The 18040-nt window shown below is 38.4% G+C and overlaps 3 protein-coding genes across 3 annotated transcripts; all 3 read right to left on the reverse strand.

Annotated features, from left to right (window-relative positions):
• Positions 1-1115: 1115 nt before the first annotated feature.
• On the reverse strand, positions 1116-8680 carry si:ch211-210p4.6 (malignant fibrous histiocytoma-amplified sequence 1 homolog). Its single transcript, XM_051379478.1, has 9 exons — positions 8580-8680; positions 6144-7008; positions 5349-5646; positions 4965-5151; positions 4674-4867; positions 3777-4276; positions 2772-2929; positions 2521-2695; positions 1116-1982 (listed from the first exon to the last, which is right to left on the reverse strand). The coding sequence occupies exons 1-9, from the start codon at positions 8593-8595 to the stop codon at positions 1907-1909; spliced, it is 2469 nt and encodes an 822-aa protein (XP_051235438.1). The 5' UTR covers positions 8596-8680; the 3' UTR covers positions 1116-1906.
• A 2426-nt stretch (positions 8681-11106) lies between these two features.
• Positions 11107-13181, reverse strand: LOC127351694 (guanylyl cyclase-activating protein 2-like). The gene is made up of 4 exons (XM_051379499.1): positions 12881-13181; positions 12605-12754; positions 12199-12310; positions 11107-12082 (listed from the first exon to the last, which is right to left on the reverse strand). Exons 1-4 carry the CDS (start codon positions 13079-13081, stop codon positions 11940-11942), a joined length of 606 nt encoding a protein of 201 aa, XP_051235459.1. The 5' UTR covers positions 13082-13181; the 3' UTR covers positions 11107-11939.
• A 549-nt stretch (positions 13182-13730) lies between these two features.
• Positions 13731-16524, reverse strand: LOC127351696 (guanylyl cyclase-activating protein 2-like). Its single transcript, XM_051379501.1, has 4 exons — positions 16267-16524; positions 16021-16170; positions 14835-14943; positions 13731-14704 (listed from the first exon to the last, which is right to left on the reverse strand). Exons 1-4 carry the CDS (start codon positions 16462-16464, stop codon positions 14577-14579), a joined length of 585 nt encoding a protein of 194 aa, XP_051235461.1. The 5' UTR covers positions 16465-16524; the 3' UTR covers positions 13731-14576.
• Positions 16525-18040: the final 1516 nt, after the last annotated feature.

Genomic DNA, 18040 nt, shown 5'->3' on the forward strand with positions numbered 1-18040 from the left:
CTGCATGTCATAATTGTAATGTAGCAAAGACAGTGCCTTGGTTCATGATTTGGGGTGGCCATGGACCACAAGAAGTTATATGAACTTTTTTTTATCCTGTCAGTCTACAATTGTATGCACAATACACCTTGTTTGTACAACACGCCATTTATATTTCGTTTAATTTAATTTTTCCCTTGTTTTGTGTATATTTGGACAATCAAATAATGTGTATCATGACAATCAAAATCCTTTGATTTCGTGGTATTAAAGAAGAAGAAGGAAAAGAAGATATACTTTATTTATCCCCAATTGGGGGAATTCTTTTTTCAGTCTTTGTTTTACACACACATACTTACACACACACACACACACACACACACACACACACACACACACTCACACAGAGCTCATAGTGATGCAAATGTGGAGAGATGTGATCACCTCTATACAGCATGACGTGAATTATGTTGGGAAGTTGTTAGTCATTAATCAATGAGTACAGTAATCTGAAGCAGGAAGTGTGATTCTGTATTATGACATACAGTTCGGTATGAAATACATTTTCAGTTGTGTTTTAACTTGCACAGGCTTGTCATATAACAGGGAACAATCTCCTGAGTTATATTTCCCACCACCAATTAAGAATTGTATGTAAGTTGCAGGATTACATTTATTATAATTTTCTGAGCATTGTTCTGATCCACTGCAGCACTTTCTGGCAAAAAGGGCCGAGCAGTTTTAACTGTACTGTGAAAACTAACTTTAAATCTCAAATAATAATGACTTTTTTCTATTTTTGGGATGTTTTAGTTCAGATAAACCACTCTCCAGCATATACACTGTTGTTACTGTGTCTAATTAATAATTAATTATATCTTCTCAATGCTCTCAAAAACAACAGACTGCATGACTATTACATCAAAAACATGGATTTTACGAGGGGACCTTGAAGGCAGCAGGACCTCCCACAGAGAGGAGAGGGATGGGAACCTGATGAAAAATAGAGGTGGTATACCAGCTAGGTGTATGTCAGTAGCCAGTATCAGATTGGACTAATCTGAAATATCTGACCCAATGTATCTGACACACCTGTGTGACTAGTAAAGAGCTTTAGAAAAAAACACACCTGTTACTCGCAGACCAAACAGTTTGGTTTATTCATTCATGAAGACAATCCCTTACAGTTTTTAGAATGAAAGCTGTTAGCTTTGTCCTTACACTGTAAAACGAACACACATACAAAACAGTCACATCTGAGACAGTATGTTGACATGTTCTTTAACAAGAACTGGGATCATTAAGGAGTCATGTCAGAGAGAACCAGCAGAGGGCAGTATTGTATACAGAAAGTATAAAAGGGGGAAACCGAGGAATTTTTCATTCTATATTCCTGTCTTCTTCTGTCTTCAACTTTCTTCTCTTTTCCCCTGTAGTTGACCCTGTTTGTCATCTTTCCTTCTTTATTATAGATTCAGTCCCAAACAACAGTCATTCAATTCAATTCAGTTTTATTTGTATAGCGCCAAATCATAACAGAAGTAATCTCAGGACAATAAAATTCAAATAGAGCAGGTCTAGACCGAAGTCCTTATAGCATTGTTTACAGAGACCTGACAGTTCCCAGTCATGTACATGTAAGCTGTGCAATTAAATACAAGCAGAATTTTCTGCGATACAAAAGATACAATAAAATAAAATCAACCTGCCACATAAACATTTATCTCATTCATTGGTTTTCAGAACAATCACAAAGTTACAAACTTGATAAAACTGCAAATGTCACAAAACTCTCAACTTTATTATAGACCTGCTGCTTGCAAAGTGGGAACTGAAGTGGAAAAGCTTTGTTGATGAATTTAAAATAAAATTCTAAGCACACATCCTTTTGTGTTTCCACCTTTACCTCACATATTGACGCAGACATTTATTTATGTTTTGGAAAAATCAGCTCTGTCCGCCGTGTATGGCCTCCCTGGCAAACTAATTTCTCCTCCTTCACACTAAAAAACACAAAAAAGACAAAGTATGAAAGATGGGTGTCGTCTTTGCTTGAGACACGAGACAATCTGAGTCATAACCTGTCAGAAGCCACCAGTAAATTCCCAACTGTTACACAACAAGCAATCATAACGGACGTAGAAGGCCCCAGAAAGTTGCATTTCTAACAATGTTGTCAAGTGGAAATATATAAGCCAATTTTCATCAAGTTTATCACAAGTCGTAATTTTCTATTTTCATACATAATAAATATATTCATATTTTTACTGTGTAATGCAAAACACCTGTGGTGCTATTCCATTTATATTTTTGGATTAGGAATGAAGAGCAACTATTTGTAAATGGTTAAAATGTATATTCTTTCTCTGCAGTGATGTGATATTTGATCCAGATGGGCAGAAGTGTTTAATACGATTCTGGGAAGAACTCAAAAACAGTGGTGTTGTTTAAGTTCTGAGTTTTTGAAAAACAACCAGAGATCTGTCTTTCAGGAAAAACAGGTGCATAAAAGGCACAAAGCCAAACTGTTGGAACACTTACAGGTTGTAGAAGTCAGTGTTGTGGAACTCCTGACAGTCTCTCCAGGGGAAGTAGTGTGGACAGCCTCTCTCTGGACAGGGTGTGTGCACCTGCTGAGCCAGTCCTGGCCACTGCCTGGACAGAACAAACAGCTTGGACATCACCGCCAAGATCAGATCCCACAGCGGTCGAAACTCTGAGGAGAGAAACAGTTGGCTGTACTGTAGCTGTGCATTTGGTCTCATTATGAAAGAGTGATCAAAGATTTTTACCTTCATCCTTCTCAGGTCTCCTGCAGCGTATCTCTATGAACGGATCTTCATCTCTATTATTCTGTTTCACCAGAGCCAGTCTGTTTCCACAGCAGAGGAGACACTGCTCTTTACCCACCCAGTGAGTCGAGTACAGGGAGCATGTCTTGATGATCAATCTGATGGTTACACACAGTTAATACCCCCAATTTATGGAAGTTCGTTAATGACAAGAGTATCAGAAAACACAATTGAATTGTGTTTTTCAATACAAAAAATCTAAACATTGGAAACAAGTACTTTTCAGCTGTAGGTCCACTGTTAAGAGTGCACAGGGATAGATTGGTAGGTGCAGATCAACACGTCTTCTCTCTAGCTGATAGCATCACATCAATTTCAGGAGTCACATTCTACAAGTTCAGTTTGTCAGATACATATTTAATCAACATTTGAGTAAAGATTTGTCTGGTTATCGGTAGAAACCCAATGTCAAAGTACTCATATAGGGATTGGGGCCAAAAATATTTAATTGGGACATCCTCAATTCAAAATTTTTTTGTTTGTTCGGCCTCAAGGATCCAGGTTGCACTTTACGAATCAGACTCCAAATCTGGAATTATTGATTTACCACAGTATTTTTTGTGCTCACACCGTAAACCTCTGGTCAACAAATGTTTGTTTTGTTATTATTATACTTTATTAAAATATAACATAAGCTGAATGTGGAGGGTGTTCTTAATAAATCAAGAACATTAAAGCATTAAATGATTAATGTGTGCAGTCCTTGTAAAAAATAAAATTCTAATGTGTGACTTTCTGTGTGTTCAAACTACAGCATTAATGACAAACCATGCAGTGTCTCATTTGATTTACGTTGTGAAAATGTTACATATTCATGATTCCTTCACAACATGCCACCGCACTGATGGGTAAAGTAACAATAACCTGATTAAAATGTTATGGATTTCAGCTACAGATATAACTATGATATCATCAAACCATGAAACATGTTTTAATCTATGCTACCTGTGGAAGAAGCCGTGAGGAATCTCAGGAAGGAAGTACAAGTGAACACTGATGTCATCTTGTCTGTCCTCACCCCACTTGTGGCACACTATGAGGTCGTCCTTCAGGTAGACGGGGAAGAGACAGGCTCCGTCCGGATCCCTCTTGGCCTCCCTGACTAACTCCCACTGTTTCTCACCAGGGATGAACTCTGGTGCTTGAGGGTTCAGGGGGCTTCCAACAAAAGTGGGAAGGCAGACCTCAAAGTACAGCAGTAGGGTGAGTATTATGCCTTCCTCCCTTTTGGTTCCCACCACCTCTCTGACCAAGTCGTCATCGTCCACAACCAGTTTCTCTAACTCTCTGCGGACCAAGATGCGCATTGTTGCGTTGTGCAGGATGCCTTTGCAGATCAGGTCATCCACCCAGGTGAACCTCTGTTTCACCAGAGCCCCCTCCTGCATGAGAAGGTCTTTGGAGAGTCCCTCCAGCTGCTGCAGCAGGTCATGTCTCACAATGGTCTGCATTTACATAAAGAGGTGGGGAGAGTGAAAATGTATGAATCATAGTAACGGGATAGAAAGAGTTTAGATGTGCTTCCTCACACATGAACATGGTCAATGGTGTTCACTGGAACGCACCACCAAGCTGAAACTACCACTTCCCTGCTCCACATATAAGCCCCACAACTGTCAGATCACCCATAGGCAATAAAAGCCAGATACACTTACATCAACTCAGCTCACTGCCACTGAGTAAGGTAAGGAACACACTCATAATTATAACAGGTCAAGGAAGCTGGTTTGAACATTTTCTTTTGTATTTTCAGTTAGAGTTAAAGAGTAATTTACAAATAGTGGTGTAAAATGTATGATCTGTAATTGTTTTATGTAATTTATTTAAAAAGTAACTGCTTACCTTGAACATTGAGATGAGGAATGAAGGCTGGATAAACACTCTGTCACTGAGTATACTAATATCTTCATACCAAATGATCACCCCAATCCGATGCAGGTATCGCAAGAGGAATCGTAAGATGGAGTGGAGACTCTCTTTGCTCATGTTAACATGGTTTAGAATTAAATCACTCAGTTCTTCAAGTAGAATAATACCTGATATATAAATCAGAACAAACAATTAAGGTATAAAATCAACATAAGCATTTATAAATAAAGTAAACAGTCCTTGGAGTTAAAATAATTAGTTTACCATGTTGGGGAATTTCTTGAAGTGTAACAAGTGTATGAATGGCTTGCTCCACCACTTCATAACTTTTTGGTAAGATGCTCTCAGAGCACAGAAACTCATTCTCTGATTGAATGCACATCAAAATATGACTTTTCAGTTTTGCTATATCCTCAGTCCTTGTGCAGTCAATGGTTAAAAGATCCAGAACCTAAAAGGACAGTTATGCGCAGCTATGAAAGGCTATACAGGCAAGGCAAGAAACTTCATACTTTATACAGTACAGTTAATACACTAAGGACACCAAGAATATGGTACTTGTAGGAGAAAGCTGTGCTTCAATTAAATCATCTAAAAACACATTTTCTGAGGAAAGTAACAAAATACATCCATTAATTAAATCAGTACCTTCAAATTGTATTCCAAGAGACAATCCAGCTCATCAAGCTGGTCTGTAAAGAGAGAGAGGTCTGTGTTTTCTTCCAGATTCTTTTTCTGTTGTTTTAAAACCATTCTCCTGTTTGCCAACATGGTTTTGACCTTCTCCTCTATGTCTTTCTTCTTCTCCATCACTTCCTCCTGGTCTCTGCACTGGTCACAGTGTGTTCCCACCAACAGGACCACTGAGTCTGGCACACGCAACTGTATGTTGTTTATCCAGAACCACAGTTGGTCTTTGAATGAATGTGGCTCTACAATGCTGTAACTGATTGAAAATCAAAATCAAACAGCAGTGTGTTTGTTACTTGTGCAAATAAAATTACTCACGACACTGAAAGTCTACAGCCATGCTCATGTCTCTGTGGAGCTGTAGGCCTACTTGAAGGCTCAGTGGTACTTTGAGCTCAATGCAAAAATGATACTAATTTGTGTAAAACAATAAGGCTAACATGCTGTTAAGCAGGAGTAATGTTTAGCACCTTCACCTCATTAGTTTAGCATGTTAGCATGCTAACATTTGCACATTAGCACAAAACACAAAGTGCAGGAGAGGCTAATGGGGATCTGTTATTAGTCTTGCAGGTGTGTGGTCATAAATCTAATGGTGGCAATGATGGCGCTAAATGAACACGTTAGACATGATTGTCATTTGGGATAATATAAATATCATGTATGTTCGTAGCTTTAAGGAGTCAAAAGCCATAAAAGATTGTGAAGCTATGTCCTAAAAGATGATTAATCAAAATCATTACATTTGCTTACCTGGCTAAATCAATAGTAAGGATGACAAGGGCTCGTGGTGTGATGAAGACATGGTGTGTCAGGTAGTACTCCTCCTGCCCTGCAAAGTCCCAGAAAAGGAAACGGACTTCCTTGGCATAGAGTTGACTGATCTCAATTCCCTCAGTCCGGTCCTCGACTGCCACGGCCACAGGCTTCCCTTCCCTCAGGCTGCGGCAGAGTGTGGACTTTCCAGCCATGGAGGAGCCCAGGAACATGGTCTTGACTGTCCAGGCACTGCGTGTGTTCGGATTCTCCTTCATTTGACGAAAGTAGCTCTGGATGTCCATGACCCCTCCAGCACAGACCTCCTCTGGTGGGCACCTAAGTGGGTTCCCTAAAGCCTTGCACATGGTCAGCTCGCAGTTGCCATCCTGGAAGAGCTGGGATGGCAGCTCTGTCAGTTTGTTCTTCTCAACCAAAAGCTCCTTCAATTTTGGGAGACCAACTAGTGGTTCGATGTTTTGCAGGCAGTTCTTGGAAAGGTCCAGGTAAGTGATACTGGTGCACTGGTTTATATCTGAAGGAATCCTGGACAAGCGATTGGCACTGAGTTTTAGGAACTTTAACCTCTTAAGATGTGGAAAGATTCCCTCTGGAATGGATCTGATGTTGTTGTAGTTCATGTAGAGTGTCTCTAGTTTGTGCAAGTGGTGCATTTCAGGAGAAAACTCCACTATCTTGTTCCTGGAGAGATTAAGCTCTATCAGATGGCTGAATCTGGAGATGCCAATGACCCGTTTCAGTTTGTTCCTCTGCAAATCCAAACTACTAGCGTGTATTAGAAGATCCTGAGGAAGGGACTTCAGTTTCTTTCCAGACATATCACATTCCTCCCAACTGCTTCCTGTGTTATGAATGAGTAGGGTTACAGTATGTTTAAGATCTGGGAATTGTTTAAAAAAGCAGGTTTACAGAGTTGTCTGGGAAATTAAACGACGAACAGCTAATTTTACATGCTGCTTTATATTTCTGCATAATAGGGGGTAACACTGAAGCCACGCATAATCTGCACTGTAGCTGATGTCTGCCTAACTACAGTCGAGGCTATGGCGGCTATGGAGATACCACATGGGAACCACAAGAACTGTGACTGGTCAACATGGGCTATTTTTTCTTTTCCTACAAATTTCTGATCCCAGTATAGATTGTTCAGAGTGAAGACAGCATTAACCAAGTTGGAAAAAGGCTCAGTCATCTTCTTGTTTTTTCCACGGTTGTTCGTACCCCAAGGTAAATGGAAATATGTAAAAACAAATACTGCATATATGGTATACTATGGTCTAGTGCTGTGGGGTAATATCAACGGGTGAACACCGAACTATAAATCAAAACCTTCACTGTAGGTATCATTGGTACTTACTTTAACCCCTTCGAACAAGCAAAGGTGCGATTAGGATAATAATATACTTCCTCAAGTATGGATTCAGATGTTAAAGTCACCAAAAGTTGAACTTGTTGTTGAATTCATTTAGGTCATAAATTCTGTAGGGATAAATACTAAGATGACTAGGCCCTTAGTCTGACAAACAGAAGATATTATTAAAAATTACATATCTTCATAAAGTGAAAGCCTGACACGAGAAACAGGAAAAACTATTTTTATGATACTCATCTTCCATTCCTGGAAAAACCAAATCAGCAGCAAAAGGTTTTACAATATCAAGCCTGCTATAAGCCGAAACAGGTTCATCCTCAACTACTGTAATTTCTCTGAAGCTGGTAAAGAAATATCTCTTAAATTGGTAACAAAAAAGAATGTTGGGGAGGTCACAGAGTTTAAGAGAAAACAGACAAACCTCAGAGGGTTATAATGATGTATAGGAAGAGATAAATAACCAGGGTAACTATTCTTTAGTATTAAAATTAATTAGTTATTAAATTACTACTACTACATTATCTCACACACACTAGCTTGCACCACCGTCTCTGCTTCTCTCTCCATGTATCATACAGGCAGCAGGTGAGCTGGATGTGGAGGAGACGCTGAAAAGCGACACCTTTGCTTTACCTCGTCCGTCTGCGTTTATATAGATAGCCATTTAAACTGTTGGAGCCATTTCCATGTTTAACATTGGGTTGGGTTTGGACTCATTGTTTCAGGTGTTCGCACAGCAGGTTTACGGTTTTTGAATGTGTGTAGGTCGGCTATAGTACTGTTTTATTGTCAGAGATTTGTTTTTGTTATAGTTTCAAAATAAATGCACTGGTATATCCGTCTTTAAGTTTTCACTTGAAAGTTGCGTCATTGTCCTCAGCACGAGTACAGAACAGAAAGTTCATGGCACAAGCGTTGCAAGTTTCCTGCAACATTGCCACATTTAATACATTTCTCATTATAACATTTCTGTACCCCAAAGGTCTATTGTTTGGGCTGACGTATCTAACAATAATTTAAATCCACGTTAGGTTGCTTACCTTCTACACAGGCCATTTTCTTCAGGTATTTGTTGGGCTGCTTCCTTGTTGACTTCCCCAGGAAGTGTGGCTGAGGGTGGAACAGAGAGTGAGCCGGCAGTTGAGACACACCAAACCCAACAAAGGGAAGTGAAATGAACTCTGATCACTTACAGTAATTAAATCTTAAAAAAAAAAAAAAAAAAACACCTTTATTACTTTTACCTTGAGCTGATTCCTCCAGATATAATACGCACAAGAGTTTAAAAGGTAATGTCCATTAACTATGAACCTTGGCGTTATTTTTTATAATAATTTAGTATTAATAATTATTTTCCTCAAGCATTCAATTCTCAGGTAAATAATAACAGAAGAATTATTTTAAAAGTTTTAACACGTTTATTTATTTGTTTTGCATCTGACAGGGCGCTGTGCATGTCTGCAGCTTGATCCATTTCCAGCAGGGGATGCTGCAGCACCGGCAGTACCTCTACTTCCCACTGCCCTGTATGTAGACAGTTGTAGTAACATCAGAACAAAATGTGTTTCCCCAGAATCAGTTGTAGCCATTACACTGGAGAGTGTTACTTGGTGTAGTAGGGTGTCCCCAAAGCATCAAATTTCTCACTGGAGGCACTTCACTCCCTCATCCCTCATTCACTTGAGTGGAAATGTGCTGTAAAGTTCAACCCTTCCTTCTTTAAAACAGTTTGAGAAAAAATATTCACATTCACATCAACAGATTTTATTGCAGGGCTGTTGTATTATACAGTATTAGTTTGATCTTAGTGTACGTAATCAACTAGGATATAAGTATTCATTGTATTTGTATATTCTGTCCTGTCAATGTCTAGTGGCACTATTTAGATAGTGGCAGCATTGCCTCCAGCGTTGCCTCTATGCTTAACACAATACAGGAAATATATATATTTACATTGTCTTGTCTCTACTGAAATATACACATATCAGCTTTAACATTATGAGCACTGATTATCTGGTTATTATGGTTCCTGTTAGTGGGTAGGATATATTAGGCAGCACGTTGAAATTTTGTCCTCAAGTTGATGTGTTTGAAGCAGAAAAATGGATAGCGTGAGGATTTAAGCGACTTTGACAAGGTCCAAATTGTGATGGCTAGACGACAGGGTCATAGCATCTCCAAAACTGTAGCTCTTGTGGGGTCAGTCTGCAGAGGTCAGTACCTACCTAAAAGTGGTCCAAGGAAGGAAAAGAGGTGAACTGGTGACTGGTGGTCATGGGCAACCAAGGCTCATTGGCTCTTCAAGGCTGGCCCCAACAGACAAGCTACTGTAGCTCAAATTGCTGAAAAAGTTGATGCTAAGGTCAGATAGAAAGGTGTTATAATGTTACAGCTGATCGGTGTATACACATATATAAATACTGAAACACACACATACATAAATACATTCTTACACTCATATACATAATGCATGCATGTCTGATTATGTAGTGTATCTGTGTATGTATGTATGTGCATGGCTGTATGTATGTATATGCATGTATGTATGTATGCATATGTAAAGTGTGAGAGTGTGCATACATAGACAAGTGCTTAGTAGCAGTATATACGTATGTGCACGAGAGTATGCATGTATGTGCAAGTGCTTACTACCAGCATATACTGTATGTATGTGCAAGTAAAGTACTCAGATTAGGCCTAGGTGACTTCTCATGTTCCATCTTCAAGGTATCAGTACAATACTTAAGAGTCCCTGTCTAAGTGTGGTTCATTACAATTACAGTTTCTAAAACTTTGTGTCCAGATATGGTCTCTGACAGCAAGTTGTACATTACCCTCGACCTAACGATTTACTTTCCTTCCATCTCCTAACTTCTAACTGCATCAAAAATATAATCATCTTTTCAGTATCTGAATAATTAGTTGATTTCTTGCAAACTTTCTGTGTCAAAACATATATATATAAATGTTCTTCCAATTCTATCTAGTACTCTTATTAAATATTATTGGTAATTGTTTACTTAATGTTGAGATAATAACTTCTTGTTTGTAGGAAATGAAACAAGCACTGCAGTCTGGCAACTAATTCTTTCACATGGCTCCTGGCATAGTGGTATTTTTGATACTACCACCAGATGGTGCCAAAATGAATGCTACATGTTGTAGCTTTTAATATCATTACTTATCCTTTAACCTTTGCCTCTGTTACCATTTAAGGTAGCAGACCTTGCATATATTGCACTGAAATTCGCTCCAGTGTGACCTTATTCAGACTTTTCTAACAGGACACTAGCTCGACACTGCTCCTCTCTGCCTGTATGTGCTGTAACTGTTTTGTGAAATGGTGAGATTCCCACCGCAGCTGGGTAGCTACCTTAGAATCATTCATTCATCAAATGCTTCATATCATAGTGGAGTCATTTTATTTGGTAAGTTGTACTGTTTCTTTCGAGATGAGAAGAAGTGTGTACTGTCAGTTTTAAGGGTGTAATATTATACACTATCCATGTAGAACTGTGTATCTGCATTGCACTACTTCACTATTAAAATGAGGGTAAGGGACTTGAGTAAATCACATTGACATATTTAATGCTGTACCACATTAATCAGTGACATTATAAACATATTACACAGGACATTGTGCCAAATTTCAATGCAAGCATAAATTCAGAGGTAAATTAAAAAACTATGCTACCATGTAAAATAAATCCCGTAGCAAACACCATAGTGTGCCAACATAAACCTACAGCAATAAAAGACACACAATTTAATCATCCACAATTCACTGTCTGGTATGTGTTCAGGCTGAGAAAGGCAACATTTAAATACAAACAGCATTTAAAAACATTGTGTATGTTTTGTGCTTATATTCAACAAATTCAAAGGAGAGACTTATCCTCTCATACAACAAAGTGTAAGCCTATACTATAATGAACATAATCTAGCATAGCCATGAATTACATAGTTAATACCTATGCATATTGTATGTTGACTAGCTTAGTATCTTGGGAATTTTAAGGGGCACTGCACCACAGCTATTTTAAATGTACACATTAGTCTGAGTAGACACAGAAAGTAACTAACCTGATGATGTCATTACAGACCTATACTTACTTGACCTATACTTGGAACTCTGTATACTTCTGTCTCTGCACTATCAATGTTTACCTTTTAAAAACTTTCTTGCAAGAACATCCAACTTAATGAAGGTGCATATGAAATAGGGACCTATATTTTATGATGATGTATAAAACCACAATGCTGGCTTTGCATTGTACCACAGTGAAGGCAAGAGGAGTCTTCTCACACACATGCTGGTGGAAGTATTTCTGTTTTCTCACATCAGTTCACAATCAGGTTCCTTTCCATTTGGCAGGCGGGTCTGAATATATTGAATGCCCTCAGGAATCTTTGGTGCTTACGAGTTTCCTGTCACACAAGTACCTCTGAACCCATCCGCAGGGATTAACATCAAGTCGCAGGAAGTTCTGCAGCCACGGGCTCCTCTGAGCCCCCTGGACAAACTCTTCCAGTGTAATCTGACCTGCAGCACACACACACAAACTCTGCATGAATTATTTATGGCTAAATATTGAGGAAACCTATTTTTGAGGGATTTGTTTGAGGATGTTGTTGGTGTAGAGTATGCAGTCAACATACCGTCACTGTTCACATCAACCTCTTGAAAGATGCGATCGCACACCTGCTCCGCGGTCAGGTTCCCTGTTCCTGTTTCATCAGACACACAGCCTTTCTTTATCTTGTAGATAATCTGAAAGACAGATTCCAAATTTGACTGTTTCGTATCCTATTCTGCAAAGCTTTTGACATATTGTGTGGTTTTTAGCCATGCTAGCAGCATATTTCTAGGGATGTCAATGTTGGTCTGATAGTTGATCAGCCTCAAATCTGATTTGTGTTTATTGGTATTTGGTAATTGTTAATACACCTATGAATTTGGTGAATTTGGTAAACATTATATCTGCTAAGTATCAGCATATTAGCATTGTCATTGTGAATAGTTCGTATGCTGACATTAATGGGACATAAGATAAATATGTTTTACCTTAACAATCTTCCATAGTTCATGTCTGTCTAGACAGCCGTTGTCATCGCTGTCAAAGACCTTGAAAGACCACCGCAGCTTATCTTCAAGTTTTCCACGCAGAACAAGATTAAGTGCAGCCACATACTCAATAAAATCCATTGTGTTGTCCTGAAAACACGAAAACATTATTACTGAATTCCCAACAAGGAAAGCTTATATTTTTATAATTGCTGATATTGTTTGGATTTAGAATTAAAGGCTGAAACATGTGACTTCAAAGGAGCTGTAACTCACATGATTCATGTCAAATGCTCTGAAGATGCTGTCCATGTACTGTGATTCAGGTGTACCATTCTGTACTCCAAACATCCTCTTGAACTCATGCAGGTACAAAGATCCACTCGGGCACTCCATGATGAATGACCTGTAGAGGTCCTGGATGCTGTTTAACTCCAGTTCTTCTTCCTGTGTCTGTATTTGCTGACTTTGACCCATGCTAAAATCCAAATCGTGCCACTGCAGCAAAAAACACTTTATTTTATATAAAAAATAAACTGCTTTAGTAAAGTAATATCCTTAAGAATGCCCTCTTCATGGCTGCCGTTGACAGTTTCTGCAACAACTCAGGGGTTTTGAACTGAGTCGACTGTCATAACTGATTTATGTGACCCCAAGAGTCTTATTTTTAGCTAAAGTCTTTGGCAAGCTGAGTTTAAAGCAGTAATCCACCTGCCTGATCCCATCTTGAACCTTAAGTAACCCAGGGCCACTACACAGTATTACTATGATAACTTATAATAGTGACTGGAGGTTCTTTTCCTGTGTGTGGATGATGAAGATATGTACACTATAAATTAAATATCTGCAGGGAAATTGTTCTGTATTCTGTGTTAAGGTTGTCAGGCTAGTCTGTTTGATTTTGATATAATTAACTTGTACACCTGAAAACTATCATTAGTTTTACTATTAAAACTGATGTGATATGATTATGATGTGTCAAAATGTCTTTCAAATAAATCACTCGTTGCAACCCTGTCTCCTATATAATTTACATTTTTATACAACTTATTTATTTCTACTGTGTAATTAAAGAGTACAAATTGGAGAAGGGTCAACACCTTATAAGTATTTTATTGGTACCTGATTCATACAACAAAATTACACTGCAAATTCCAGATTGTATTATATGTGTATGTATTAAGTGTGTTTTATCTTTCTTCTTTTCTTATCTATCTTCTGCCTCAAGGTGTGACTGAAGGCAAGACCGCTGTTTGCCTTTAAATGGAGACAGTGAGGCTTACTACAGAAACACTTCTAATAAAAAGTCAAGCATTTCAGGCAGAAGCAGGACATGAAGGCTTTTTTTAAATTAAACTTGAGTTGTTGGTGTTTAAACCTGTCTTTAACAACAAAGTAAGGTAATCCGGTAAAAACAACATTACTTTAATTGAATATACACAGTAAGGATGTATTTGTGTCTTATTTATGGTATTATTTATTTAAAACAAGATTAAAAAATACAATTGTGAACAGAAAAAACAAACCACAATAGAAAAGCACACATTATAATCATTCACTATTTACATAATGCCACTATCACTTTATAACAAGAAGGCTGTGGCTTTAGTAAGCAAGCAATATGCACTGGAAATGGTTGCTTTAATAGTATTCAAAGACAATAGAATTAAGCTCAAGAATTATTTTTATAATAGTTTCAATAGTGGAAAGAGAGAATAATGTATAAAAGGGACGTAGAAATTATACATTTTTCTGTGCGATACTGTTCATATTGAGATTTTAAGTGCTATTGTTGCTTTACTAAAAGCCAAATGATGGCCTGTTCTGAACAGCTTCTTTCACGGTCTGTGAATATGAAATTGCTAACACAGTATCCAAAATGAATTCAGATTTTAGTTGTAAATTTAGTTAGCTGGTTTTATCCATGGTTCTCCCTGTGTCCACATAGGAAAGGCACGTGTGCTTTGACAATTCAGAAGTGTGCACTCTTTCTCCTCTGGTCCAGCACCCATCCTGCAGGGTTCATGTCCAACTTCAACATGTTGAGCACCCAGGGGTCCTGCTGTGCACCTCTAATGAACTCTTCCATGTTAATGTGACCTGTGGAACAAAAAAGTCCCAGCAAGATTAAAATTATCTGCTGATACAACAAAATATTCCATCTAATGTTGCTCCAAAAGTACTTTCACTGCATTGTAGATAGATTGTAGACATGTAACTAACTACTTACCATCTCCATCACTGTCAACTGCCTCTAATATTCGATCCACAACCTCATCTACTGTAAGCTGTGATTCACTCATGTCTGTCTTTGAGACTTTTTTTATCCGATAAATGCTCTATATGAAAAGAAAAGAAGACATTTCATGTTAATAACATAGAAAATCACTCAGTGATGATGCATGATATACTCAATAAAGGACTGAGATTTAAATGGAACTGAATATATTTACTGCAGCATTATGTTCACTTTGGCTTTACTTCTATTCATACATAGAAATCCAGAATATGTGGCCATCTTGAGCACTCTTTTATTTGAAAAAAGCTTATCTTATTTGATTTAAAGGGAAACTTTGCCAAGCTTTTTATGATTCCGGTGCATCCAAATGAACAATGTGTAACTTCCCTCCAGGTTTCCTGCACCCAGAGCTCCCCACTCATTTGCTGTCTCAATCCAGCTGTCCTTGGAAGTGGGCATACAAGAAATGCAGAAGTACAATCCGTAGTTCAAACAACAGCTCTATAGAGCCATGGTTAGATCGACAGAGAAAAAATGAGCGTGGTGCTTTGGGTGCAGGCAACATAGAGGGAAGTTAAACATTTGCATATACTTGTGCCCAAATTGTAATCATACAAAGCTAACAGTTAAAATACACAATAATAAAATGATATTAGGAAAATAAAGTAATTCTTTTCCCATGGGCATTTTTTAGATACATTACTTTTATCTCAATGAAAAAGAAAGAAAGACAGTGAAGTGAGGATTTGGAATCCAGAGAAAAAGTGAAGTGAATGTTTCGGTTCAGACTTAAACCCGAGAACTCATGGTTTAAACCAGTGCTTCTCAAACTTTTCAGGTCATGCCCCCATTCAGAAGCCAAAAAAGTTAATGTCCGGCCACACAACACAATTTTGTAAATCATTAACAATTACAGGGGAAGTGACTAATGAAAAGGGATCCTAGTTGGATTTTAGAGAATTTAGGGTTAGCACAATAGCATCAACAAACTCTTTGTCAATTTTCCCTACATAAATCAAATTCTATAGATAGACTGAGCAGCCCTAATTTCTTGCTTAAATTTGGGCTTGAAAGGGGAACTTTCTGTAATGGAATCCCCTTTTTCATGTTTAGCATTTGAATAGCAGCAAGCATCCAATACACATTTTTGTTGTAGTTGACTTAAAGGTAGACTTACATCAATTATTGATCGTAGTTCGTCCCTGTCCACATAGCCATTGTTGTCTTTGTCATACACCTTGAATGACCAGCGCAGTTTATGCTCCAGGTCTCCCCGGAAAACAAGATTCAGTGCCGCCACAAACTCAAGGAAATCAATTGTGTTGTCCTGAAAGGCAGATTGAATGAGAACAACTGGGTCACATTTTCACATTTTGTTAAAAATGTACAGAATGCAAGGCTGTAACAGCTTTTACTCTCTCACCCCATTTCTGTCAAAAGCTCGAAACATGTTCTCCGCATAATCAGACGCCTCCCCTGTTGGGTCCACACCAAAGAAACGCTTGAACTCGTGCAGAAAAAGTAGTCCACTTGGGCACTCTATGACAAACTTTTTATACATATCTTGAAGGGCTTTAACATCAATCTCCTCACTGTTCTCTGTTTGCTGTGATTGCCCCATGGTTGACTTGTAATTTAACAGTCCATAGTCCTGTAGCCTTTGGGTATATACTCCGCAATGGAGCGGCCAGACTTGTAAGAGGCATCTCATACTCTTTGTTGTTTTTTATAACCTTGTGGAATCCCAAAGCTCCAGTTAGCATATAGGGGATTAGTGTGGCTTGAGGATTAGGTGTTACGTTGGTGGAGTTTCCTCTCTCTGAGTTAATTAGGTATGTAGCTAATGTGGGTCTGTTCCAAACTTGTAGGAGTGACAGGCATTATTCCAACATGCAAATTAAAAGTGTAGTGTGGCATACTGTATATTGCCAAAAGATCAGCAATGCATATTTACTGTTTTTGAAGTTTCTTAAGTTATGGAAGGCAATACATATGTAAGACTGTGAAATCCCATTTTAGGAGTGTGAATTAAATTTAGACTTGGATGTAACATAAATGTTACTGAATGAATGAATTTCATTTAATTTAAGACCAACTGTCCTTATGGTCTCCACCAACTGTTGAGAAAAACATCTGGCTCTTTTCTATACTTGACTGTCTGCTGTTTAGAGCTGGCCAGGTAGTGCAGGTTTATCATAGATTTTTCTGTGAAAACAGCCACCTACTGTTGCTGAAAATGGGGTTTATGAGAACAGAGTTTGCAGACTAAAAGACCAAAACAAAGAGGCAAAAGAAGCTAAAGCTCTGTAGAGCTGTAAAGCTGGATGCATTTGTTAAAAAACAACCATTAAAAGGTCCAACATGTAACATTTCGGAGTCTCTTTCGCAGATATGGAATACAATATTCAAAACTATATGTTTTCATTAGTGTATAATCACCTGAATTAAGGAATTGTAATGTTTTCATTACTTTAGAATGAGCCGTCATGTTGAACCTCCATGTTCCTACAGTATCCCGCAAACCAAACATGCTCTAGATAGGGGCATTTGCGCTTTTTGCATATTTTGTGGCCAGTGTAGTTTCCCCTTTGCACTTTGAAAAGGAGGGAAAATGAATAGAGTTACGATGTGCTGTTGTGATCTGATCACTTTTTTTAGACATGGTAGTGGCATGGCTGTAGGAGATGGCAATGTTGATCTGTTGGGTGGTCCACCGCTTTGGTCCAGACTATCTCAACAACTGTTGGATGGATTTCCACGAAATTTTCAGAGTCAGACTCACAGAGCCCAGTCTTTACTCAGCCAGCACATTTAAGCACAGGGCCTTTATCAGTCTTTTGTTTGAGGAGTGAGTTTGGATCTAGAGCTCTTACATAGACATGTGGCCATGAATTTATCTGCCAAATGGCTGATGTCCAAATCTGTTACTGTCCCTAATCAGTCATAGTGTTGTTTTTTCTGATCAGAAAAAAGAAGCTAAGAGACTAAGGCGCTCTAGGTCATGCTAATTTGGAATTGGTATCAATCTCTTTTAATTAGATTGCATTAGCTTTGCAAATAGGCAAGGGACACAAATCCTACAGAGGGTATGGACTGAGATGATCTCTCAGTGTGCCCAATCGGGGGTGTCCAATAAAAAGAATAGTTGATGGTTACTCGTTGGTTGCTGCATTATTAGTAAGATACAGTGAGTATGA

The sequence above is a fragment of the Dicentrarchus labrax genome, unplaced genomic scaffold (assembly GCF_905237075.1).
Source record: "Dicentrarchus labrax unplaced genomic scaffold, dlabrax2021, whole genome shotgun sequence".
Lineage (NCBI taxonomy): Eukaryota > Metazoa > Chordata > Actinopteri > Moronidae > Dicentrarchus > Dicentrarchus labrax.

What these genes read in the sequence shown, in the direction of transcription:
- si:ch211-210p4.6 (XM_051379478.1), bottom strand. An exon ending in TCAAGAAATTCCCCAACATG is followed by an intron (nt 4,868 to 4,964) that starts GTAAACTAATTA and finishes TTTATATATCAG; the next exon opens with GTATTATTCTACTTGAAGAA. An exon ending in AACACTGACTTCTACAACCT is followed by an intron (nt 1,983 to 2,520) that starts GTAAGTGTTCCA and finishes TGTGTTTTTTAG; the next exon opens with TGTGAAGGAGGAGAAATTAG.
- LOC127351694 (XM_051379499.1), bottom strand. Translation starts at nt 13,081, where the DNA reads ATGGGTCAAAGTCAGCAAATACAGACACAGGAAGAAGAACTGGAGTTA. An exon ending in AACTATGGAAGATTGTTAAG is followed by an intron (nt 12,311 to 12,604) that starts GTAAAACATATT and finishes TCTGTCTTTCAG; the next exon opens with ATTATCTACAAGATAAAGAA. An exon ending in GGTTGATGTGAACAGTGACG is followed by an intron (nt 12,083 to 12,198) that starts GTATGTTGACTG and finishes TGTGTGCTGCAG; the next exon opens with GTCAGATTACACTGGAAGAG.
- LOC127351696 (XM_051379501.1), bottom strand. Translation starts at nt 16,464, where the DNA reads ATGGGGCAATCACAGCAAACAGAGAACAGTGAGGAGATTGATGTTAAA. An exon ending in GAGCTTTTGACAGAAATGGG is followed by an intron (nt 16,171 to 16,266) that starts GTGAGAGAGTAA and finishes TCTGCCTTTCAG; the next exon opens with GACAACACAATTGATTTCCT. An exon ending in AGTTGACAGTGATGGAGATG is followed by an intron (nt 14,705 to 14,834) that starts GTAAGTAGTTAG and finishes TTTGTTCCACAG; the next exon opens with GTCACATTAACATGGAAGAG.